The sequence below is a fragment of the Rhipicephalus microplus genome, chromosome 4 (genome assembly GCF_043290135.1).
Source record: "Rhipicephalus microplus isolate Deutch F79 chromosome 4, USDA_Rmic, whole genome shotgun sequence".
NCBI lineage: Eukaryota > Metazoa > Arthropoda > Arachnida > Ixodida > Ixodidae > Rhipicephalus > Rhipicephalus microplus.
The window spans coordinates 57446748-57473422 of record NC_134703.1 but is presented as its reverse complement, the minus strand read 5'-3'; the positions used below and the strand labels follow the sequence as shown (position 1 = coordinate 57473422).

The 26675-nt window shown below is 48.7% G+C and overlaps 1 protein-coding gene across 1 annotated transcript in view; it reads right to left on the bottom strand.

Moving 5' to 3' along the window:
* Positions 1-26400, bottom strand: part of LOC142814281 (uncharacterized) — a 40260-nt gene extending 13860 nt beyond the window's left edge. Inside the window, exon 1 of the mRNA XM_075892801.1 lies at positions 25997-26400. Within this exon, the coding sequence (XP_075748916.1) occupies positions 25997-26068 (72 nt within the window). The 5' untranslated portion in view covers positions 26069-26400. The remainder of the gene's footprint in view (positions 1-25996) is intronic.
* Positions 26401-26675: the final 275 nt, after the last annotated feature.

The following is a 26675-nucleotide window of genomic DNA, read 5'->3' as shown; positions in this document are numbered from 1 at the left end:
AGGCAACGGAGTGATGGTGGGCGTCGTACCGGGTCTTGGAGCGCTGTTGAGATGCAATGGTTCGAAGGCGTGCGACGCGACGGGCTTCTTCAGCGCGGCATAGTGACTCGGCAACCGATGTTTCCACATCTAACGTAAAAGGCAGAATGGTGTCGAGGCAACTGCGAGGGGAGCGGGCGTAGAGCAGGAAAAAGGGCGCGTACCCTGTTGTCTCGTGTTTCGCGGTGTTGTAGGCGTATGTGATATAGGGCAGTACTTCGTCCCAGTTTTTGTGCTTGGCATCAACATAAATTGACAACATGTTCGTTAGCGTCCTGTTGGTCCGCTCTACGAGGCCATTCGTCTGGGGGTGATACGGGGTTGCGTGGCGGAATTGGCTGGCAGACAGGCGTAGGATCTCTTCAACGACGTCAGCGACGAACTGACGTCCCCGGTCGCTAATGACGACTCGTGGAGGGCCATGACGGAGAATGATATGCCGAAGCATAAACTGCGACACGTGAAAGGCTGTTGCAGTAGGTATAGCCGCAGTTTCTGCGTAGCGCGTCAGGTGGTCGACGCACACGATGACCCATCGATTGGCACTGGCTGACCGCGGAAACGGACCTAGAAGGTCGACACCAACAATCTCGAAGGGAGAGCTAGGAGGTGGTACGGGATGGAGAGGTCCGGGTGATGTAGTCGTGGGACGCTTGTGACGTTGACATTGTTCGCAACCCGCTACGTATTTTTCTGTGTCGCGTCGCATCTTGGGCCAGTAAAACCTTTGCTGGATGCGATGAAACGTTCTGGCGAAGCCCATGTGCCCACTGGTTGCGTTGTCATGGCAGAACCGAAAAATTTGGGGACGTAGAGCGCGTGGAACTACCAGAAGCAGACGGGCGCCTTGGCCAGAATAATTCTTCTTGTAAAGGACGGCGTCATGGACTACAAAAGAGCTTGAACTGGCCGGGTCATTCGCGGAGGCAAACAGGTGATCTAAGCAATGATCCTCGTGCTGTGCTGTCCGGAAAGCCGCGATGTCAGGAAAATGAGAGTCAATAGCTGTGATAAAATCGTCAAAATTATCAGCTTCACACTCGGTCGTTGGTAGAGGAAGCCGTGACAGGCAGTCAGCGTCTGCGTGGCGATTACCGCTCTTGTAGCGGACCGTGAAGTCAAATTCTTGTAACCGTATGGCCCATCGCGCAAGTCGACCAGATGGATCACGTAGGCTCACCAACCAGCAAAGAGAGTGATGATCGGTGATGACTGAGAAACGACGACCGTAGATGTAGGGGCGAAACTTGTGTACGGCGAAAACGACGGCGAGGCACTCCAATTCGGTAACCGTATAATTACGCTCTGCCTTGCTCAGGGACCGGCTTGCATAGGCGACGACGTGTTCAGCATTGTTGTGTCGTTGAATAAGCACCGCGCCGAGACCAACTCCACTGGCATCGGTGTGGATTTCCGTGGAAGCAGAGGGATCGAAGTGGCATAGTATTGGCCCGGAAGTGAGAGCGAACTTTAGTTGCTTAAACGCTGACTCACAATTTGGTGTCCAGTGGAAAGGGACGTCCTTGCGCAGCAAGTCAGTCAGTGGCTGGGCCTTTTCAGCAAAATTAGGTACAAAGCGGCGAAAATAAGAGCATAGGCCCAGAAAGCTTCGTAGCTCGCGGATAGACTGTGGCTGCTTAAACTTGCTGACGGCGTCCACTTTCTGCGGGTCCGGCCTAACACCAGCTTTGTCCACAAGGTGTCCTAAAACCAGTGTTTGCCGTTCACCGAAACGACATTTTTTTGAGTTCAGTGTCAAGGCGGCTTTCTCCAAACATGTTAGAACAACGTCAAGGCGATGATTATGTTCTTCAAAAGTTCGTCCAAAAATAACCACATCGTCCAGGTAACATAAACAAATTTCCCATTTAAGGCCTCTCAAGACGGTATCCATATAGCGTTCAAATGTTGCCGGAGCATTACACAAGCCGAACGGCATAACATTAAATTCAAATAGACCGTCTGGCGTTACAAAAGCCGTCTTCTCTTTATCAACTGGATCCATGGGAATCTGCCAATACCCGGATCGCAAGTCTACCGAAGAAAAGTAGGAAGCTGAATGAAGGCAGTCAATTACGTCATCAATGCGGGGGAGGGGGTACACGTCCTTCTTGGTTATAGAATTGAGACGCCGATAATCAACACAGAACCTCCAGGACCCGTCTTTTTTCTTTACCAAAATAACAGGTGCAGCCCACGGACTTGACGATTCTTGAATTACACCAGTGGCTAGCATCTCGCCAACTTGTTCAGCAATAACTTTGCGTTCGGACACGGACACGCGATAGGGCTTTTGTCGGAGAGGATGAGCAGAGCCAGTATCGATCTTGTGACGAGCGCGCGTGGTCGGTATCTGAGCCCTAGGCACCGTCCGTGCAAAATCAAATACTTTAGCATGTCTCGCCAGCAGTGCAACCAGGTCTTTGCGCTTCTGTGAGGAAATGGACTTGCTAACCATTTTTGAAAATTCAGCTTCCATACCAGAAGTTTCCGGACCCGCCCTTTCAAGATCGCTTAAAGCTCCAATGCAGGTGCTGCTCTGCTTTTCGAACAGGGCAAGGCGCATACCAGCCGGTAGTACAACCGACTCGGGTGAGCTGTTTATCACCCATAATTGAGCCGTCTCGTTTGCGAGAGATACAATGCACCGTGGTACAAAGATGTTTTTCTTGAGACAAGCTACAGGCAATGGCTCAATCACTATGTCACGTGAATTCAAACTCGAGTTGGTTTCCGAAGTGGTCACTTGTACGCTGGCCGTGGACCACGCTGGCAGAAGTACATCCTTAGCTACAGTGAGGTTACCTTTCTCACAATCAGGCTGCTGGGCGAGGGTAGACAACAGAACCTCACCTGCTCCACAATCCACGGTCGCACGACACTCTCGCAAAAAGTCTATGCCAAGTATAACGTCATGCGTTGATTGAGCCAGTACTGTGAATTCCGCCTTGAACGTTTTACCGGCAACACTAACAGACGCAGTGCAGACGCCGACAGGACGCAAGAATGCGCCGCTCACTGCCCGAAATGTGGCAGGTTTGTCCCAGTGAAACATAACCTTACGGCCCAGTCGTTGCTTAAAAACTAAACTCATCACGGAAACACTTGCGCCAGTGTCTATCAATGCCATCGTGGGAACGTCGTCAACAAGTACCTGAACCTTATTCTGAAGCATAGAAACTGGTGGAGGCATTCTTTGATGAAAATCGGTACGTCCAGCGACCTCACCTCCGTCGGCCGCGCTGGCTAGTTTCCCGGTGGCGGAGACGACATTCGTGACCGGCGCCGTGGAGATGGTGACCGAGGTGGACGGGTGGTGGGCGGCGTTAAGCTGCGCACAGATCCGGGCGAATCACTCCGGTTGATCGGCTGGTAGGCGTGCCGCTCGTCAGTTGGGTTGGGGGGCCAGTAGGTGTAGTCAGGCCGTTGGCTTCGTTGTGCAAACGTCGCGGATCTCTGAGGGAATGTCGAACGTGGATTACGTCGCATTGGGCAAAATCGGGCGATATGTCCACGAACACCGCACTGGTAGCAGACGGGCCGTTCACGGGGCATAGGGAACGTCGCTGGATGTTGAGGGTACGCGGCGCTCTGTTCCCACTGAGACGCAAAAGGAGGTGGATGGCTGTTGTAGCCGTAACGACTGTGGGGAGCATGAGGCGGCTCTACATAAGAAGACGCCGGTGGTGGAGCCCTTAGCTGAGGGCCGCGGTTGGAATAGCTGCGCTCCTCGAAACTCGTAGCATTGATACTTGTGGACGGTGTATCGCACGGTGGTTCTCGGGCGTTCAAGGGCGCGTAAAGGTGACGACGAAGTTCCTCACGTACAATGAGGCGAATCGTTGACGAAAGGTCGGTAGGCACGGAGTCTTGGCACACATCGACAGTGGCGACGGTCGTAACATTGGCAAGGCGTCCGAACTTCGTAGTGATGCGGCGAGTCTTCAGGGCCTCAAACGTTCGGCAGTGCCCAATCACATCGGCCACAGACTCAAGACTCTCCTTGCCGATAAGGAAGTGGTAGACGTCTTCCGCAATTCCTTTGAGAATGTGGCCCACCTTGTCCTCTTCCGTCATGTTGGTGTCCACACATTTGCACAGTTTCAGTACCTCCTCAATGTAGGTTCTGCATGTCTCACCACAAGCTTGAGCTCTCTGCGACAACATTTGCTCTGCACGTTTCTTCTTCGTCGCAGGGTCGCCAAAGCACTTCTTGATCTCCTCCATAAACTGGTCCCATGTTGTCAAGGTGTCTTCGTGATTCTCGAACCACACTAAAGCACTGCCATCGAGAAATAGACCCACGTGGGACAACTGGCTGGCCGCATTCCAGCCATTGGCTCGGCTCACCCGTTGATAGTGGCTGAGCCATTCTTCAACGTCATCGCCAGGTTTCCCTGTAAATGTGCGTGGCTCTCGGTAGTGGAAAGACGGCGCCCTCGCGACCGGCTGCTGGATGTCTCCGTCCAAGTTCATATCTTGAGGTAGTGGTGGCAAGCCCGCTAGTCGACGGCTGCGGCGAAGCTCGTGCTCTTGCGGTTCCGTCGTTAGTAGACGGCTGCTCTCCGGTCTCGCTTGACAGTAGCTGGCTTACCCAGCACCTTCCACCACAACTGTGACGAAGGAACGCGTTTATTTACAGGAAAATGGTTGAGATCGGTACAGCTCAGAGCCAGAAACCGGCGACCGAGCTGCTCGTGAGCCAGACCGCTTCTACCTCTTCCTCTTCATGCGCCCATCGAGGTGTGTCAATATATATATATATATAATGAAACTTAACAGACAATAATGCCGAAGAAAGTATAGGGGAGGTGATTAGACCGAATCGTAAGGTCAATGTGAAGAAAAAAAAGTGGGTGAAGAGATAACTTGCCGTGGCCAGGAACCAAACCTGCGTTATTCGAAGGTCACAGGTTCAGTTCCAGGTTCCAGCCCACGGCAAGTTATCTCTTCACCCACTTTTTTTTCTTCACATTGACCTTACGATTCGGTCTAATCACCTCCCCTATACTTTCTTTGGCATTATTGTCTGTTAGAATACATTAACATTGTGTTAAAACACGGAAAAACGAGCCCTTAAATATAAAATTCTTTCCCTTATATATATATATATATATATATATATATATATATATATATATATATATATATATATATATATATATATATATATATATATGTATACACTTGTCACTCAACTTGTTATTGCCGCCACCCCATAGCGTCGGGTTAAACACCCGCCTTCCGCTTTTGTTTCTTTGTTTCTTTCTCTTTATGTCGCATTTAAATCGGTCAGTACTGTAGTTACCAGATGAAACGGATTAGTGTCAAGCTTTAAATCTGGTCGACCTCAACAATAGGAGGCTATTTCGTGGAAATGTGTGCCTTGTAACTACTTCCAGTGAAACGTTTTCAGGAGTCAAAAACGACAAACGCACATCATTCACGAACGCTCTAAGGTTCGTTCACGATAGCCGATATGGTACTTGTGATGTTAAATGTAAGTTTACGTTAGGTTCGCGTAGCCCCCTACACATTGCCGAAAGGTGTGCGTGTAAAACCCATCTTTTCGCACACGCGACACGGACTTGAACAAGCGGCTGTAACAGCAATGATTGATTGATTTGTGCAGTTTAACGTCCCAAAACCGCCATATGATTATGAGAGACGCCGTAGTGGAGGGCTCCGGAAATTTCGACCACCTGGGGTGCTTTAACGTGCACCAAAATCTGAGCACACGGGCCTACAAAATTTCCGCCTCCATCGGAAATGCAGCCGCCGCAGCCGGGATTTGAACCCGCGACCTACGGGTCAGCAGCCGAATACCTTAGCCCCTAGACCACCACGGCGGGGCTGTAACAGCAATGTCACACACCGCGAAAGGCAAGACTGGACTACGACTGAGTGTGCGCGCGTGGGCTGCCGAATGTGCTGTGTTTAACTCTCTTCTCTCTCTGCTCTCTATCTTTCGTCTCCCCCATCCCCTTCCCATGCGCAGGGTAGCAAACCGGCTTCCTATAGGCTGGTTAACCTCCCTGCCGTTCTTTTGCTCCCATTTTCCTTTCTTCCTTCTCGCGCACGCATTTGTGTGTCCGGATGGTGAATTCTACAATTTAGGAATTGCCACTCATGCATCGTTCACAACCTTCCCTTGAAACCGAGGCTCTTTTTTTCATCTTCTCGACACGACTGCGGGGCCTTCGGCAAAGGGAGGCATTTTCGGGGGCTGGAAGTTATGAGAAAGTGCGTACAGAAAAATAGTCGAGCGTTCTCAGCAAAGGAGAACGGGAGAAATGAGGAGGCTCGGAGCAGAACCATGCCGAAGCGAGCGAACTTTATGCAAATGAGGAGCCGCGGCGACTCCCCGTAGGCGGCTAAAAGGGAGCCTGCAGGGTTGGTTGAACAGTGCACCCCTTTATGGCCGGCCGGGAGCTTGGCGTAGTAAAATGACCCGCTGGTTTCGGCTGCGAGCGAGTGCGGGCGGCCTCCCACTGGCGGCGGCAGCCATGCTCACTCGTTCCGCCGCAACGCAGCAGCACGCGGCCACGCTGCAGCTGTTAGCTCGCCTCCAAAGCCAGGTTTCTGCGCCGCCGCTGAAAAGCGATTTCACTCGGTGCGGAAAATCGCTCCGAGAGCTTTGCGCACCCGAGAGAAGCATTGCAGAGATGACGATGGAAACTAGTAATGGATGACGCGATACCGCCTTTTTTTTTTGTAATCGTTAAATTTGCGGCCATTCTGAGTGAGCGAGGGCGCGATAAAGTGATTGAGTGTGTTGGGCAGCTGTGCTTAGATGTGAGCATAGCGAGTCACTGAGTGAGTTGAATCAAAATATGGGTGAGTCAGCGTATGAGTTGGATCACCAGTATGAGGTCACGAAAAGTATCATGCCTAACGCTGTATAGAAACATCGACAAACCCTAACAGAAGGATGTATATTGGATCCGTATGACCGCATATTTAGATTGAGTGTGGTCAAGATATATCGAAATGACTAGCGAGCGATGTCATCAAGGGAGCAGTATAATTGGCGAGCTGCCTAAATGAATGAGATAAGTGAAAAAGCGAGTGGTTGTATGAATGAATGATAAGGTGGGTATAATCGTAATTCCACATTATAAGACGAAAAAAAAAAGAAATCTTTGAGCGCGACCGTTTCCAATGCGCTCTTCGGTTGCCTGGATGCGGTCACATTGCATGGCGTGTCACTAAATTCAACCACATTAAGCCATTCGCTGCTTAGACGACGGACAAATCCAGATTTGTCTTGGGCGCAGACAACTAATCCGCGGACTACCCACGTGCAGTCGCTGCTACACTGTAATCACAAGACGAACGTTGTCCTGGGAGTATAGTGAAATAAGACAGATTCTTCTAGTTTACTATACCCAGGAGAGAAGAGCCGGATAACTGTCGACCGCAGCCTCTACGCTCGCCTGGGCTTGCTGTGAGCCCACCGGTTTGAGAGCATTGAAAAATACAGCCCGCAAGGGCTAGCGGTATTGTAAATAATAAATAAATAAATACGGAGGCCGACAGAACGCGGTGAAGCTCGCCGAGATTTTTCGAGCATTTTTAGGAATTGCAATGCTTTCAAATAACTGTATGTGAATAGTGAATAAATATATATATGGGTTTCTATTGTAAGGAAAGGGTATAGCTGATGCAGTGATATCAGTTGGTTTTTTGTGTTTTTTTATTTTAAAATATTGACCTTAAACTCAGTTTTCAAACAGGGACGGTCTTCCGGGGCTACCGCTTTCAGCGGCAGTGCCACTTTTCCTGCCACTAAATTCTGCTAGTGCAATGACTAATGCGGCAACTTACTCTCTACTCTCCAACCTTCCAATCAGCGCGCATTACAAGTGATAGATATCTCAAAGGTAATCGTCTTTGAATACGACGCCCCAAATTAACTAAGCAACCCCGCCGCGGTGGTCTAGGGGCTAAGGTGCTCAGTTGCTGACCTGTAGGTAGCGAGATCAAAACCCGGCTGCGGCGGCTGCATTTCTGATGGAGGCGGGAATGTTGTAGGCCTGTGTGCTCAGATTTGGGTGCACGCTAAAGAACCTCAGTTGGTCGAAATTTCCGGAGCCCACCACTACGGCGTCTCTCCTAATCATATCGTGGTTTCGGGAAGTTAAACCCCACATATCAATCATCAATCAAATTAACTGAACTCAGCGCCAGCAGAGCTGAAATCCACTGCGAGGACAGCTGTGCGGCTTGAGCAGAAGGAAAGTGTGCTGGTTGCCAGCTTATTTGTCAATTGAATCTGCGGCGTTCCATCGCCCGAATCCCGTTCTGAGAAACAGGTATGGCTCGGTTGCGCATATGGTTGCGACTTGAGATCGCAATCATATGTTCATAGCTTACGTGTACGTTTTGGTACATCGTTAAATGTCTGCTAGGCAACTTTCCATGAGCTGATACTCATATTGCGGGTTTTTGAGACGCGAAACTGAACAATTAGCTACCTAAGTTAATACATTAATAGAGCGCAAAACCAAAAAGGGTTGCCGGAAGCGAGGGGGCTTGAGGAACGAAACACCAGCCAGCACAAACCTTCGCTTTACAGATAAGTTCCCTGAACACTCTATCACTCTTTCTATCACGGTGTTTTTTTTGCATTTATCAGAACTCCGACTCCACGCTGTCAAAACATTTTTTTCCCTTTTTATTCTTTGCGTTGCACTAGCTCTCGCTTGAAGGTATTTGCTTCAATGAACGAGATTATTTCTGCTCTGTAGCGCAAACAGTTTTTACGACCACAGTTAAATCCAAAGCTTAAGACCTCGTGAGGACTAGAGGCACTTGTCAGCAGTTGGCAGGCAAACTTGACAACGATGTAGCTCGGAGCAACACACGGGCATTGGTCTTACATTGTCGTGAAATACTATCATTCACGTAGCATATCGAAGGCATCATAGTTACGTTAACGCCCACGGCTATTCTACTTATGAGCGAACGCTCTCGACTAACTTCCGAAAGCATTTGTATGCTTAGTAGTTCGTTCATAAACCAAAGTACAGGCGTTGAATACTTCAATAAGAAAGCAAAAGTAGCGAAAAAAAAGTTGCAAAGAGGGTATGAAAAGCAAAAACGAAAACGGAAGACGCTATTGGCCCGACAAAAAGAGTTTCCCTTAGTAGATGATGACGAAAGAAACAAATTTACATAATAATACAAGTGGAGGTTTATAGTGAACGCAAGTTTTTCGCCTCGTGCCCATCTTGCATCTGTTTCGTCGCCTTTCTCACATGCACACTGTGCTGTAGCTTCCGCAGCATACTTCCCGCCCTTTAATAAAGAAGATGCACTTGGAGTCAGAGCGGGCAAAATGAAAATAAGAGCCCGAGAATGAGCGAACAAACAAACAAGCAAAAACGGTGAAGCGTTGGCAAGCAAGAAAAAGAAAAAAAAAACCTAAAGCAAGTAAAGATGGAAAGTGCGCTAAGGGAAGCACGGTGCAGGAAAACTCTCTGACCATCACTGGCGTGGACGCAAAGTAAACAGCGCCTTTCAAGGCAGACACGAGGCACACATCCTTGCCCGGGCCTTCGAAAGAAGCCCCTCTCGAGCCGGCGGCGTACCGACACACCGGAAGTTAGAAGTGGCGGAAGTGACGACAGGAGTGGCACGAGGCCCTGATGGGTGGGAGAGGAAGACAGCGGGGAAGGAGGGGTTAAAAAGGAGGGGGTGCTCTCTGAAACACTCCTACTTGCGGGCTTGTTGAAAAAATAGAGGGGGGAGTTGGGGGGGGGGCGACCGACGTTCAGCCCAAAGTCAATCTCTCTCTCTCTCTCTCTCTCTCTCTCTCTCTATATATATATATATATATATATATATATATATATATATATATATATATATATATATATATATATATATATGTGTGTGTGTGTGTGTGTGTGTGTGTGTGTGTGTGTGTGTGTGTGTGTGTGTGTGTGTGTGTGTGTGTGTGTGTACGTCTTTTATTCATCTCTTTAGTCCTTCCCTACTTTTTTTACCCTCTTCGCCCTTTCAGGATGGTCTGCAATTTCCTCTCATCCATCACTACGCGCCAACAGGGTTGCCGGGGTCATCACATTCTCTATGTTTTATTTCGCTTCGAGCTCGCGGATTTTCGTGCAGGGCCTGCCTTCCTGCTTGCCTTGCCGCACACTCGGACGGGCACTCGCCACCTCTGCCACTCACGAGTGCCTACGTACACTAACTGCGCTCACCGCTGGGTCCGGTCCGAGCCGCGAGGTCAATCGCCAAGTCGAAGGAAAAAAAAAATTCTCCCCGAATCGTTCATCCATACGAAGCAGAAATAAAACTCTCCACGAGGCTTGTACGTGACCTAAACGACGTTTCTGTGCCCCGCGGTCGAGTTCTAATGAGAGTACTAAGCAGAAATCGGCCGTTTCACGGCGTCAACCTCTGTTCCGGTTGCTTCCCGAACTTCCCCATGCGCGTGGCCGTTGGGGAGAAAAGCGTCGATTAATTTATTCCACGCCCGCCAGCGCGAACGGCGGGTTGCTAGCGTCGTTGTCGTTGCCTTTTCCAGCGTGGACGCCATTATCCCGAGTACGGCGTACCCACAATTCCTCTTCAATTCGGTTTCCATCTTTGCCAGGAAGGACGTGTATTTTCCAAGTATAGTACTGCAGAAACAAAACCGAAAAGCTACAGTGCAGCTTTACGTACCATGGTCGGGCTAGAGGCGATACGCGTGGGTCCCTTCACAGATTTGTTGCGAGGAGCGGTGACAGAGACATTATGCAACGCATGCGGTTGTTTTAAAGTGGCGTCTGCAATGGCAAAATTTGGTACTGGGGTTAGTGGAAGTCGAGGCTCGGTCCCATAGGAGGACCTCCCGAGTTATGGAAAATTAAAAGTGTCTATGAGAATTAAAAAAATAAAGGAACGAAAAAAAAAACCATTACATTAAGTTGAGATAGCTTTTTCGTGTGTGTGTTTGTGTGTGTGTGTGTGTGTGTGTGTGTGTGTGGGGGGGTGATAAGTTGTCGCGGGGTTCAGCATTCATCGCGCCCCTCACGACTCTTCCAAACGACGACAGGTATTTTTAATAAGAGTTATACATGTAGCAAGTCAGCACTCGCCAATATGAGATACAAGTAATCTTTTTTTCCCCCTTTTCGAGTTCAGCAGGACTATTCGGTCCCGGATTCTCATTGGTAGCCCGTTAACTTTCACATATCTGCTAACACGTACACGAATGTCTTTTCTTTTTCTAACCGCAGGAACGCTCCAGAACCCTCCGAAACAGACAGATGCACGTGCGATCTCAAGGCGATACCCAGTCGACCAGAATAAGGAAGAAGAAAAAATAAACATGTATAGAAGGAAAAGCGAATGAGAGGGGGCCACTTATCCACGACGAGCGGGCCGATAGGGCAACACCGCCTTAAGGCGAACGAGGGCGGCTCAGTACAATGCTGCTTTAGGAGGCAGCAGCAGACGTCCGGCGACGTTAGGCCCAAGGGCCGCCGTCGAAGTAGCAGCGGTGCACAGCCCGTAGGTGAACGACTCACTCGGCCTGCCTCGGAAGCCAGCGCCGCCAACAGTTTACGAGTGGCCGCTATCAAGACAGACGGCCATGATCGAATTAGGCCCTGCTCGGTAGGGGGGCCAATGGCTGGCGAACGAGGGCCCGCCGCTGCTTAGGCCTAATGGCGTCGCTGGCACCTCCCGCGTGGCCTCTCGCGGCCAGCGCTACGACTATCGGCACATTGGTAACGAGGCTTGAATGAGTGCGGCCGAATAGGGCACCGTGGTTTTTTTCTCTTTCTCTTTTCTTTTCTCCTGATTCCGGTAGGGATCGCTCCGGGCTCTCGTGTGCGAGCCGTTTGCATCGTTCGCTCGTCGACAGGGAGCAGTGGCGGCGGCCGGCGAGTTAGACGCGCCATTTAGCAGGCTCGTTACGAAACTTGGCAGATGTGTTGTCGTTTGTTACACAGAGGAAGAGGAGGAGAACCTCCGGTCGACACGCTCCTGATGGGAGCCCCTTATACGAGCTATTGCACTACGAGATTGCGCAAGATTGTATGTCGGCTACCGCAAAAGAGGCAACAATTAAAAGCCTTGCGATTGGAATCGTCCAACTACGTGACACAAAGCACTTTGTAACCGCGATGTTTTCGGGGCTAACATTGAGCCATTTAATGAGCCCGCATGTAAAAAGGCGACACAGTAACATTTTCTCTGTGATGGTGGCGAGGATAGAGGGAACGTCGGGATAAGGCGACGTCACACGTTGATTCGCCGCGCCACCTGCCAACAACGTGGTTCACGTCACTCTGACATCGGTTCTCTGCATGTCAGAGATTCCCTGTTGCAACATTGGTGTACGTCATTACGAGGAGAGGTCAGACCAGTGTTTCTCACAGTGCGCTATATACGCATACTCGAACAATTTTCCCCCACAATTTACGTAGCTACGACTTACACTTGACGCTCAATCGTGACGTCACGCTCTGTGTCAACAGTTTATCTGCTGTAGTGTTAGCCATGATCTTAAAGGAAGGTCCGTATAGGACTACCCTTTCTTATGCCAAGAAGCCTGCATCTGTATCTGTGTCACCATCTTCATTCTTCTTTTCTATACACTTCGCGTGTAGGAGATGGGAAAAGAAAAGCGAAATAAAGACCAGTCGTGATACAACGAATTCTGTCAAAACCACAATTGTGCCAATTGGCATTTGAAAATTTATACTATTGCAGCAGCAAATTAAAGGTCTTATGAAGCAGCCCAACCTCACTGACTGTTCGCTTGCAGGGGTAGCTGCAGTCTATAAGAACTACATGGTTCAGTTGTGGATGCGCTAAAGTATGCAATGACCGCCATCTTTTTACCGCTGATATAACTTCACTGCTTGTCATTTTATCGCCCGCCTCATACGTCTATCAAAGTGATACGACCAGGCTATATATATCGTTCACGTGCTCTGCACTTCCTCGTTACAGTCAAGAAAAAAGTATTACGACTTGTGCTACTCAACGATGTGTACGTGTACCTGGGCCCATTGACGTCTTTGTCATTTTCCTCGTGTATTCTTACGTCGACCACCTGTATACAACGAGTATATTGACGTAGTCTGTGTCAGCGTGGTCAAGCACTGCTACCACAGCATGTTTCTACACACGAAAGTCGGGGCACCTGCATAGATTGCCGTCCGTACGCATCGTAGAAAATTATATGTACTATACGGTTGTTAGCGCAGGAGCATTGTAAAAGCTGCGATGTCTCTGAGAGTCGGCAAAAGTGTTTCTCCCGGAACGTGTGTCTATAGAGCTTATGCGTTTACTATTATATATATATATATATATATATATATATATATATATATATATATATATATATATATATATATATATATATATATATATATATATATATATATATATATATATTTATGGCACCCATATATGTCAATGTGCTTTGTTTTTATCCATTAGAAGCAACGTAGGACCAAGTAGATGGCTTCAAAATCTACGACTTCACGGCGTTTAGTGCGGAAATCTCGAGGTGGCGTCTCGACCCACGTTTTCTTTTCGCACTTACCATGCACCGTATAACGGTAAGCATGGTGCTTTCCAGTCTGGAAAATTGTACTTTACGATACACGAAAAACTCTTTAGTGTTCCTCTCAGCCAATTGTGTAGACGCGTGATTCTCACGTTAGTGTGATTCTGGGTAGTCGGTTCGGCTTGAACGTAACGGGCGGCAGCATCGCTGCATAGGACGCTGCACTGCAGTCGTGCACGTCTGTCGGGCACGTACCACCGCTGTCGCAAAATAACAGCTGCTGCAATTTCACGGGTGACTAATGACTGTGCTGTCAATTGCGTCAGGCATGTGGGGCTGCACTTCTCGGCCCATTTAAGTTCTGGCGTTCTGCGGAAATCTATTGCCGATATTTTTTTCCTTCTATTGGAAATGGTGTTCTCCCAGTAAAATCACACAATGTAACGAGCGGCCTCTCGAACATTCTGACGCTTTAAATTTCACATTGCAACAAATGGGACGATGTTTTAGTGAATACACGCCGTTACATGGAACTTACATGGAAGAGTTTTTCACGTACGTGATAATAACTGGAAGTTTCTTGATGAACCTCACTGGTAGCTATGCTTAATTAGACGGCATGACGTTTCAAGAACCTAATTGTGGTTGAGCTTTCGGATGCTTTAAAATATATACTTCTTACAACAGACACACTTATTATTGGATATCACCTATCGTCTTAATATAGTCTTTCCAGTGAGAGTGATGTTATGAAATATATATATATATTGTGACGAAGGAACGCGTTTATTTACAGGAAAATGGTTGAGATCGGTACAGCTCAGAGCCAGAAACCGGCGACCGAGCTGCTCGTGAGCCAGACCGCTTCTACCTCTTCCTCTTCATGCGCCCATCGAGGTGTGTCATTTCCCCCGTTCGCAGACGATGCCCACTGGGCGAGTCAATAGGAAGGTTGGTGGTGATATGGCTTGAGGCGCGCGACGTGTGTCAGCTGTGTCTTGCTAGAGCGCCGACCATTGCTTGTGACGCCGGAGATGACGTATGTGACGTCACTGAGACGGTCAATGACTACAAATGGTCCGGAGTAGTGGGCCAGAAACTTTTGGCATAAACCACGTTTGCGGACAGGTGTCCACAACCACACCAGGTCACCCTTTGTGTAGGCAACGGAGTGATGGTGGGCGTCGTACCGGGTCTTGGAGCGCTGTTGAGATGCAATGGTTCGAAGGCGTGCGACGCGACGGGCTTCTTCAGCGCGGCATAGTGACTCGGCAACCGATGTTTCCACATCTAACGTAAAAGGCAGAATGGTGTCGAGGCAACTGCGAGGGGAGCGGGCGTAGAGCAGGAAAAAGGGCGCGTACCCTGTTGTCTCGTGTTTCGCGGTGTTGTAGGCGTATGTGATATAGGGCAGTACTTCGTCCCAGTTTTTGTGCTTGGCATCAACATAAATTGACAACATGTTCGTTAGCGTCCTGTTGGTCCGCTCTACGAGGCCATTCGTCTGGGGGTGATACGGGGTTGCGTGGCGGAATTGGCTGGCAGACAGGCGTAGGATCTCTTCAACGACGTCAGCGACGAACTGACGTCCCCGGTCGCTAATGACGACTCGTGGAGGGCCATGACGGAGAATGATATGCCGAAGCATAAACTGCGACACGTGAAAGGCTGTTGCAGTAGGTATAGCCGCAGTTTCTGCGTAGCGCGTCAGGTGGTCGACGCACACGATGACCCATCGATTGGCACTGGCTGACCGCGGAAACGGACCTAGAAGGTCGACACCAACAATCTCGAAGGGAGAGCTAGGAGGTGGTACGGGATGGAGAGGTCCGGGTGATGTAGTCGTGGGACGCTTGTGACGTTGACATTGTTCGCAACCCGCTACGTATTTTTCTGTGTCGCGTCGCATCTTGGGCCAGTAAAACCTTTGCTGGATGCGATGAAACGTTCTGGCGAAGCCCATGTGCCCACTGGTTGCGTTGTCATGGCAGAACCGAAAAATTTGGGGACGTAGAGCGCGTGGAACTACCAGAAGCAGACGGGCGCCTTGGCCAGAATAATTCTTCTTGTAAAGGACGGCGTCATGGACTACAAAAAAGCTTGAACTGGCCGGGTCATTCGCGGAGGCAAACAGGTGATCTAAGCAATGATCCTCGTGCTGTGCTGTCCGGAAAGCCGCGATGTCAGGAAAATGAGAGTCAATAGCTGTGATAAAATCGTCAAAATTATCAGCTTCACACTCGGTCGTTGGTAGAGGAAGCCGTGACAGGCAGTCAGCGTCTGCGTGGCGATTACCGCTCTTGTAGCGGACCGTGAAGTCAAATTCTTGTAACCGTATGGCCCATCGCGCAAGTCGACCAGATGGATCACGTAGGCTCACCAACCAGCAAAGAGAGTGATGATCGGTGATGACTGAGAAACGACGACCGTAGATGTAGGGGCGAAACTTGTGTACGGCGAAAACGACGGCGAGGCACTCCAATTCGGTAACCGTATAATTACGCTCTGCCTTGCTCAGGGACCGGCTTGCATAGGCGACGACGTGTTCAGCATTGTTGTGTCGTTGAATAAGCACCGCGCCGAGACCAACTCCACTGGCATCGGTGTGGATTTCCGTGGAAGCAGAGGGATCGAAGTGGCATAGTATTGGCCCGGAAGTGAGAGCGAACTTTAGTTGCTTAAACGCTGACTCACAATTTGGTGTCCAGTGGAAAGGGACGTCCTTGCGCAGCAAGTCAGTCAGTGGCTGGGCCTTTGCAGCAAAATTAGGTACAAAGCGGCGAAAATAAGAGCATAGGCCCAGAAAGCTTCGTAGCTCGCGGATAGACTGTGGCTGCTTAAACTTGCTGACGGCGTCCACTTTCTGCGGGTCCGGCCTAACACCAGCTTTGTTCACAAGGTGTCCTAAAACCAGTGTTTGCCGTTCACCGAAACGACATTTTTGTGAGTTCAGTGTCAAGGCGGCTTTCTCCAAACATGTTAGAACAACGTCAAGGCGATGATTATGTTCTTCAAAAGTTCGTCCAAAAATAACCACATCGTCCAGGTAACATAAACAAATTTCCCATTTAAGGCCTCTCAAGACGGTATCCATATAGCGTTCAAATGTTGCCGGAGCATTACACAAGCCGAACGGCATAACATTAAATTCAAATAGACCGTCTGGCGTTACAAAAGCCGTCTTCTCTTTATCAACTGGATCCATGGGAATCTGCCAATACCCGGATCGCAAGTCTACCGAAGAAAAGTAGGAAGCTGAATGAAGGCAGTCAATTACGTCATCAATGCGGGGGAGGGGGTACACGTCCTTCTTGGTTATAGAATTGAGACGCCGATAATCAACACAGAACCTCCAGGACCCGTCTTTTTTCTTTACCAAAATAACAGGTGCAGCCCACGGACTTGACGATTCTTGAATTACACCAGTGGCTAGCATCTCGCCAACTTGTTCAGCAATAACTTTGCGTTCGGACACGGACACGCGATAGGGCTTTTGTCGGAGAGGATGAGCAGAGCCAGTATCGATCTTGTGACGAGCGCGCGTGGTCGGTATCTGAGCCCTAGGCACCGTCCGTGCAAAATCAAATACTTTAGCATGTCTCGCCAGCAGTGCAACCAGGTCTTTGCGCTTCTGTGAGGAAATGGACTTGCTAACCATTTTTGAAAATTCAGCTTCCATACCAGAAGTTTCCGGACCCGCCCTTTCAAGATCGCTTAAAGCTCCAATGCAGGTGCTGCTCTGCTTTTCGAACAGGGCAAGGCGCATACCAGCCGGTAGTACAACCGACTCGGGTGAGCTGTTTATCACCCATAATTGAGCCGTCCCGTCTGCGAGAGATACAATGCACCGTGGTACAAAGATGTTTTTCTTGAGACAAGCTACAGGCAATGGCTCAATCACTATGTCACGTGAATTCAAACTCGAGTTGGTTTCCGAAGTGGTCACTTGTACGCTGGCCGTGGACCACGCTGGCAGAAGTACATCTTTAGCTACAGTGAGGTTACCTTTCTCACAATCAGGCTGCTGGGCGAGAGTAGACAACAGAACCTCACCTGCTCCACAATCCACGGTCGCACGACACTCTCGCAAAAAGTCTATGCCAAGTATAACGTCATGCGTTGATTGAGCCAGTACTGTGAATTCCGCCTTGAACGTTTTACCGGCAACACTAACGGACGCAGTGCAGACGCCGACAGGACGCAAGAATGCGCCGCTCACTGCCCGAAATGTGGCAGGTTTGTCCCAGTGAAACATAACCTTACGGCCCAGTCGTTGCTTAAAAACTAAACTCATCACGGAAACACTTGCGCCAGTGTCTATCAATGCCATCGTGGGAACGTCGTCAACAAGTACCTGAACCTTATTCTGAAGCATAGAAACTGGTGGAGGCATTCTTTGATGAAAATCGGTACGTCCAGCGACCTCACCTCCGTCGGCCGCGCTGGCTAGTTTCCCGGTGGCGGAGACGACATTCGTGACCGGCGCCGTGGAGATGGTGACCGAGGTGGACGGGTGGTGGGCGGCGTTAAGCTGCGCACAGATCCGGGCGAATCACTCCGGTTGATCGGCTGGTAGGCGTGCCGCTCGTCAGTTGGGTTGGGGGGCCAGTAGGTGTAGTCAGGCCGTTGGCTTCGTTGTGCAAACGTCGCGGATCTCTGAGGGAATGTCGAACGTGGATTACGTCGCATTGGGCAAAATCGGGCGATATGTCCACGAACACCGCACTGGTAGCAGACGGGCCGTTCACGGGGCATAGGGAACGTCGCTGGATGTTGAGGGTACGCGGCGCTCTGTTCCCACTGAGACGCAAAAGGAGGTGGATGGCTGTTGTAGCCGTAACGACTGTGGGGAGCATGAGGCGACTCTACATAAGAAGACGCCGGTGGTGGAGCCCTTAGCTGAGGGCCGCGGTTGGAATAGCTGCGCTCCTCGAAACTCGTAGCATTGATACTTGTGGACGGTGTATCGCACGGTGGTTCTCGGGCGTTCAAGGGCGCGTAAAGGTGACGACGAAGTTCCTCACGTACAATGAGGCGAATCGTTGACGAAAGGTCGGTAGGCACGGAGTCTTGGCACACATCGACAGTGGCGACGGTCGTAACATTGGCAAGGCGTCCGAACTTCGTAGTGATGCGGCGAGTCTTCAGGGCCTCAAACGTTCGGCAGTGCCCAATCACATCGGCCACAGACTCAAGACTCTCCTTGCCGATAAGGAAGTGGTAGACGTCTTCCGCAATTCCTTTGAGAATGTGGCCCACCTTGTCCTCTTCCGTCATGTTGGTGTCCACACATTTGCACAGTTTCAGTACCTCCTCAATGTAGGTTCTGCATGTCTCACCACAAGCTTGAGCTCTCTGCGACAACATTTGCTCTGCACGTTTCTTCTTCGTCGCAGGGTCGCCAAAGCACTTCTTGATCTCCTCCATAAACTGGTCCCATGTTGTCAAGGTGTCTTCGTGATTCTCGAACCACACTAAAGCACTGCCATCGAGAAATAGACCCACGTGGGACAACTGGCTGGCCGCATTCCAGCCATTGGCTCGGCTCACCCGTTGATAGTGGCTGAGCCATTCTTCAACGTCATCGCCAGGTTTTCCTGTAAATGTGCGTGGCTCTCGGTAGTGGAAAGACGGCGCCCTCGCGACCGGCTGCTGGATGTCTCCGTCCAAGTTCATATCTTGAGGTAGTGGTGGCAAGCCCGCTAGTCGACGGCTGCGGCGAAGCTCGTGCTCTTGCGGTTCCGTCGTTAGTAGACGGCTGCTCTCCGGTCTCGCTTGACAGTAGCTGGCTTACCCCGGCACCTCCACCACAACTGTGACGAAGGAACGCGTTTATTTACAGGAAAATGGTTGAGATCGGTACAGCTCAGAGCCAGAAACCGGCGACCGAGCTGCTCGTGAGCCAGACCGCTTCTACCTCTTCCTCTTCATGCGCCCATCGAGGTGTGTCAATATATATATATATATATATATATATATATATATATATATATATATATATATATATATATATATATATATATATATATATATACATATATATATAATATATATGAGATCTAACAGACAATAATGCCAAGAAAGGTATACGTGAAGTTATTAAGCCAATTGTAATGTAAATGAGAAGAAAGAAAAGTGGGTGAAATTATAACTTGCCGTGGGCAGGATCCGAACCTGCGACCTTCGAATAACGCGTTCGATGCTCTACCGCTGAGTTACCATGACAGCTATCCCCCCAGCCACCCACGGCAAGTTTTCTTTTCACCCACTTTTCTTTCTTCCCATTTACATTACAATTGACTTAATAACTTCCCTTATACCTTCCTTGGCATTATGGTCTGTTAGATATCATTAATATTGTGTAAAAAACACGAAAAACGAGCCCTTAGGTAAACACTTGTTTCCCTTATATATATATATAGTCTAGTAGATCCTCCGTGAGCGGTCACAACGTGGTTTATTTCGACGTTTCGGCCTAGAGTCTGGCCTTCATCAGGAACATATATATATATATATATATATATATATATATATATATATATATATATATATATATGGGATACACCGTGTGTATTTGCATTTCGTGCCTATATAAAGTGTCGATTTACTGTATACTGTTTCCACAGAACCCCTCACCCTTACTGTAGTAGTGATTGTCAATGAAATTTTTGTATCAATCCCTCATAAGACAACGTTTTGAGCACTGCTTTCAAATCAGCTATCTCGCGACACTTCGAATCGTCGTCTGATGTGAACTGCGTTTGTTCATGTGTATGTAAAAATGTCAGCCACTCAGAGCAATGATCTAAATTAGCTAATAGCGAGAATTTCGATACGACGCGACAAACGCACCCGTTCGTCCTTGAACTCTGCGAACCCCGTCCAGGAATAGCACATAACGCGCCTAATTAACAAAGCGTAAATGTACAAGTGAAAGAGCCTATAAGCGAACTTCTATGATCCTTATTCGTTAGCCGTACGATGAACTCTTTAGGTCCGCTTCCGGCTAGCACGCAGGCATTGGCATTCGTCTGCGGCGGTTCTTGGCTACTTCCGCTTCCGCCGGATACTACCGTGCGTGCTGCTTCGGGTGATAAACGAAACGGGAGAGAAGGAAAGAAGACGTGTGAGAAAGAGAGACGGAGCGTTGTATCGAAAGTCGGTGCAAAAGAGCGCTAATGAAAACCACAAAAAAAGGCGCGTACTCAATAAAAAATATTTTTAATGAAGCTAAAGTATGGATAAAATCAAAGGGGAAAAAACAAAAACACAGCATAGGAGCACAAGGCATTGAAGAAAGGGAGCTTGTCTGAGAAAGAGTCGGAAAGTGACAAACAAAGACAAATTTAATGTCGTCGGGCATTATAGATAAAAAAATTAATTAAAAGAAACAAAAGGGCACCATGGGTCCAATGCGCAGGGATGTTGAGAGGAGGACAGAAAGACAGAGCCAATGTTCGAAGATGAGGATGAGAGCGTGAAATGAAAGTAAAGAAATCGAGAGAGAGAGAGAAGGGGGAATGTGAATGCTGTGGAGAGGAGGGAGCTGAGAATTGGCGGGACGGGCGCAGTGTGTTCCAAGAAGATAACAGGGAGGGAGGGGGGAGGATGCCTCCATGGCCTATCACTTTACGCCCAGAGCCGCCTGTGACCGGGGGCGGCTTCAGGAAACGCGACCCCTTTTAGGCGGCGCTGGGTTGGCTGGCGCAATGCCTTCGCCGCTGTCCCGCGCCAACGCATGAACGCTGCCGGCGCGTCCGATACAGGAGGGGTAAAAAAAAATGCGAGAAAGAATAGATAGAAAAGAATTAACTCAGATAAGAAATCTCTTCGTAATTTCGTTACTTTCTCTTTTCCCTTATTTTCATTAAAGAGAAAACGAAGCAACATTGAAAGCAGTGAACGTTGAGGCATTTCTTCCATAACGCAAAAAAACTTCCGAAACGAGGACCAAAAGATAGCGGAACATTTGCGATTGTGTGCGTCGCATTCTTTTGGGTCTTCAATCTGAAGCGTTTGAGTTAGAGAATGTGTCATGAATTACCAAGAAGCCTGAACATGCCCAGCTTAGAGCTGATGACAAATATAAAAAAAAAAACAAAGAGAGAGAGAGAGAGAGAGGTGTAAGGAAAGCGGTCAAGAACACATGTACCAAGAAAGCGAGAAATGATAATCTGAAGTCTTGTGCCATTGTGGGTCAGAAGACTGGTGCGAATCAGCACCGTTGGGCAAACAGGCCTCGCAGTGGAAAGAAGGCACTCGATCGAGAGTGAATCAAGGAGGCGAGTACTTAATAACACTCGCGAGGAAAGACGCGATCCAGAACGGACAGCCACTCATCCGCAGGCGCGCCGCCCAAAGAGGCTTCTCTGGGAATCCCGTTGGGTGAGACGACCACGAAGTCGAGAGGGGTACCACTTTCTCTCGCCAACTCGCAGCATGGCTTATTCGTGGTTATCAAACTGGTAAGTTGATTTGCGCAGCAGAGATGAGTGCAAGGTGAAAAAGATTCTAAAATATAACCGCAGTCCGCAAGCACATCGTCGTACAATCAGGTGTATGAGGCCGACTTATTTTGAACTATTATTTCATCGAGGAAGAAGTCCTTCTGGGACTTCTCCACCAGCTTTCTGTATAAGCCTATGATGATGGTGACTGATAATGAATGTCTCCTACTGAATTAAACTTTCGTATATCTTCGCACGCAACCAACACCGACTCAATAGTGGGAATGTGTGGTATAATGCTGGCTATCCATAAATATAAGAGTAACCTTGTCCTCATTCAGTCTGGATTCAATGATTGAGCTATCTACAAATCTTTAGAGCATCATATCACGCCTCATCTGCGTGCGATCGTCTCCTATTGGTTAGATGATTGGTTTGCTTGCATAGAATATAGAACTTCCTTAAATCACAATCATAGCCATTACAATATTTGCCCTCATAGTCATCACAATAATCGTCATCACTTGGCACACTGGCTTAGATGCTGAGGAATTCTCCTGCTGACCACAACCTCGCATTTATCGATTCCTGGTCGTGGCTCCCACATACTGCTGGAGCAAAAAAAAAAAAAAAAAACTGCACGTGCACTGAGGTTTGACACGAGTACAACGACACCAGCGTTTGAAAACTAATAGTGAACTATTTTTAAGGCGTGACTGAGAACCCCACAGGTTACTTTTTTAATGTTAAACCAAAGAATGTATCTATAAATTAGTTCTGTTAAGGCTTGTTATTCTGAGCACACTACACATCATCGCTTTCCCTATGGACGCACGTCCAGTATGCATCTCTATTGCTACCCCCCCCCCCCCCCCCTTCCTCAATTACGATAGTGCCTTTGAATACCTCGCTTTTGCAAGCGAACTCATAAGCGGTCTTACGGGGCGCATTTATTTTGAAAGTGTAGCATGGTACCATGTGCCGCATAGCAGCATAGCTGATCTGATGCTGCCCAAACATTGAAGCGCACAATGCAGAGAGAATCGTCTGCAGGCGACTGAGCTTAAGGACACCTGGCTTCTGCTGACACGAAGGTAAACACGACTCATTCTGTAAACAGCTTGAACTGTCGGCGTTCTTCCCTCTTAATTTTTATTTTCTTTTCATCAAACGGGGATGCCAATATCGACCACGGCACTCGTGACATTCTGCACTGCATTCTCGAACGGCATGGCGGTTTACCGCCGATCCCTGAGCATTACTCTTTCGAGAACAACACTGTCACAGCAACATCGGAAACGGCGAATGAAAATGGAGCGATAAAGTAACGGCAACCCGACTGTTATAGGCACTGGTCGGGTCGAAATCAAGCCAGTGCGGCGGGGTGGTGGGAAGTACGGCGATAGCAGCAGATGAGACGACCCACCCACGCTCTCACGCACACATGTGTCAGCGCTGCTGCGACTGGGGCGAGTCAGCGAACGCGCTGGCTCGCCAGACAGCAACGAGTCCAAGGCCGGAGGCCGAGCGGCTCTCAATGAACGCAATGAGGCTAAATCCGCCGGTCGCAATGTGTGCCCCTTGCGTACCGCGCTTTACGCCGTACAACCCACTCGCTCTCGCATTTTCTCTTTAGCTGCCCGGGGCTCCGATTTCACGCGGGGATAAGCCACGTTATGGTGTCGTCCCAGATTTGTTGCCATCTACTGAGTGTTAGTTCTGTTGATGCGAAACAGGGTCACAGCTTATCCTGGGCCCGTATTCATAAAAACCTGATACGCTAAACATTTTTGCAAGAGTATATTTCGGCCATTCGTGATGCGGAACATTTATTCAGCGAAGCTGGCTGACCAATAGAAAAACACACTTACGAATGAGAAGTTTTGAGAATTTGTCTCTTGAATACTGTTGATCACTAGTCGGTCATTTGCTGTTTGCAAGTTGCCCTTACGACAGTGCTGTTTTATAGCTATTATTTAATAGCCCCGCCGCGGTGGTCTAGTAGCTAAGGTACTCGGCTGCTGACCCGCAGGTCGCGGGTTCAAATCCCGGCTGCGGCGGCTGCATTTCCGATGGAGGCGGAAATGTCGAGGCCCGTGTGCTCAGATTTGGGTGCACGTTAAAGAACCCCAGGTGGTCAAAATTTCCGGAGCCCTCCACTACGGCGTCTCTCATAATCATATGGTGGTTTTGGGACGTTAAACCCCACAAATCAATCAATCAATCAATCAATTAGCATTTATTTAATAATAATAATTGTTGGGTGTTAACGTCCCGAAACCGGTATGCGATTATGAGAGACATCGTAAATGCTGCGGGAATTCCAACCACCTGGTTTCTTTAATGCGCACCTAAATCAAACCACACGGGTGTCTCAAGCGTTTCTGCTTCTATCAAAAATGTGACCGCCACGGCCGGAATTCAATTCTGCGACCAGCGCCTCCTCTATTACCAACTTGTTGCTTCTGATTTTAATTTGACACTAACAGCTTGAAATAAGACATCAAACAAAGCCTAAGAAAACTTAAAGAAACATAAATGTGCACAAAGCTGTAGGTATAGAGGCATCTGATATTGGCTACAGGATGTGAAAGAGATCACGTTGTAACGGGCCAGCGCTCGCAAATTTTGAAGGGTGCCAGAGTAAAAGGGAAACAGACACACACACCGATTATTACTGATTCTCGGTTTGCACAGAAAGCTCGTTTCGAAATACGTTGCAATTGCAGCTTACTCTCCAGCGAGAAGTGATGCGAGACAAATTGACCTGTTTTAGTTTCCAGGTGCTGCGGAGTTGTCGTTCGCGAAAAGTTGCAACGTCGTCTTATAGAATAGCTTTTTTTACGTTGTCCTCGATGTGTTCTAGATTAATAACTGTTAGCGGTAACAAAAGAAAGGCGTGGCTCCAGAGTGAAACAATAAAGTTTTGGTAAAACAAAACGCATTGTTTTTCATGGCAAGAACGAATTGTGATAGTGTTCACAATCGGAGTAGCTGTAAATAATTATATATTCTTAAGTTCTTGGCTCAGCACCGCAAGTAAGTTTACAGGTCAATATGTCTCTTGGTGTGCGCCTGCATTACCACCGTCACAGAAGAAGCCAGGCGTAAAACATAATGCATCGGGCAAGGCGAACAAGGAGTCTGTTTTGACTAAAGCGTGCTAGTAGGAGCATTACTACGCTCTAAAAATTCCGCGATACAACCAGTTTTCATTTTGCGCATGTACCTTGAAAGTGAACATTTCAAGCACAACATTTCAAACTCTTCAACATGACTTAGTACATGAGTATTACAAATAACACCAGCGTTTGTTTTTGTTCTTTCGTGCATACTCTAATCTGTATATTATTATTTCTTGCTCACTGCATACTCTCCAATGAACAAATGAAAAATGAGAACGGCCAAATCCAGTGCTTGCCTTGGAAGCATTACTAAAGTGCCTGCCAATTCGAAAGGTTACACAGACCATTGTTAGATGAGCTGATAAAAAAAAAGAAGAGAAACTAAGTAAGGTGGACAGCGTTGCAATGCTCACTGACTTCCAGCTTGAAGTTGTGTACAGATTCACTTTTGTATGATCACCTCACGTTCACGAGGCATCTTCGTCGTGCAAATGACCGCGGCACTCACAAATGACCGCGGCAACTAGCATTACTCCTCCACTGGCAAAAAGTTTAGGCACGTGGTAGGTAACATTTGGTGGCATGTCAGTAAGTGCCCATTAAAACATTGCCGTTATTTCGCTGGGAGGACGAATAATCATGGCCATACCGCTAGCGATAGATCTCCTGCAGCGGTAATCCAATGGGAGGAATAAAAAAACGACCAAAAAACTATTTTTGTAACGTCTAAAAGCACATGAATGATTACCGACCCTGATTGAACTAATGAAACATTGGCAAGTTTATGTATGAAGCCATAGCGGTGTGCCTACGCGAGGGGTGAATACGTAGAAACCCAACGACGTACGAACCTCAAGTGTGGCGTCTAGCCGGACGTCGTCGTGGCCAAGGCGACGGAGATGAGACGACGCCTCGTTGTCCATTCAGGGCTCTCGAACGTCGCCCGGTCAGTCGTGGTCGCCTCCGAGGTTATTCCCGCAGGATCGCTCAGCGTCCATCCGTCCGCGAGATGCAGCCGCGTCGCGGGCTGATGACAGAGGCAAAAAAAGAGCAGGGAAAACAAGGGATGATGGTGGGAGGAGACCCGCGCAGGAAACATCACTTCTTTCTCGAGTCTTCGCGTTGGCGGCGAGACAAACGAGCATGCTGTAGTACGCTAAACGCAGCCCGGGAAGTTCCCTCGCAGGCCACGCACGCACACGCGCCGATGTTCGTAACGCGAGCTCTAACTCTGATGCAAGTCCCCCTCGATAGAGAGGAGCGTAGACAGGATGACGGGGGAAAGGAGAGAGCGTTGTTGTAGAGGCAGTGGAGAAGAGAGCGATCGGGAGAGACAAAAAGATAGAGGAGAGAGGCGGGAATGCGAGGGGGTGTGCGCTGTGTAGAGAAATGAATGTCCTCTGGTGCTCCCTAGGTGGCACCAGTGACAGTAAAAATAAGACCTCTCCCCTAACTTATTATTTATTTCTTCGTTATTTATTATTTGTCTGCTGCTTTATGTCCTCTCTCGCGCTCTCATACATGTGTCGC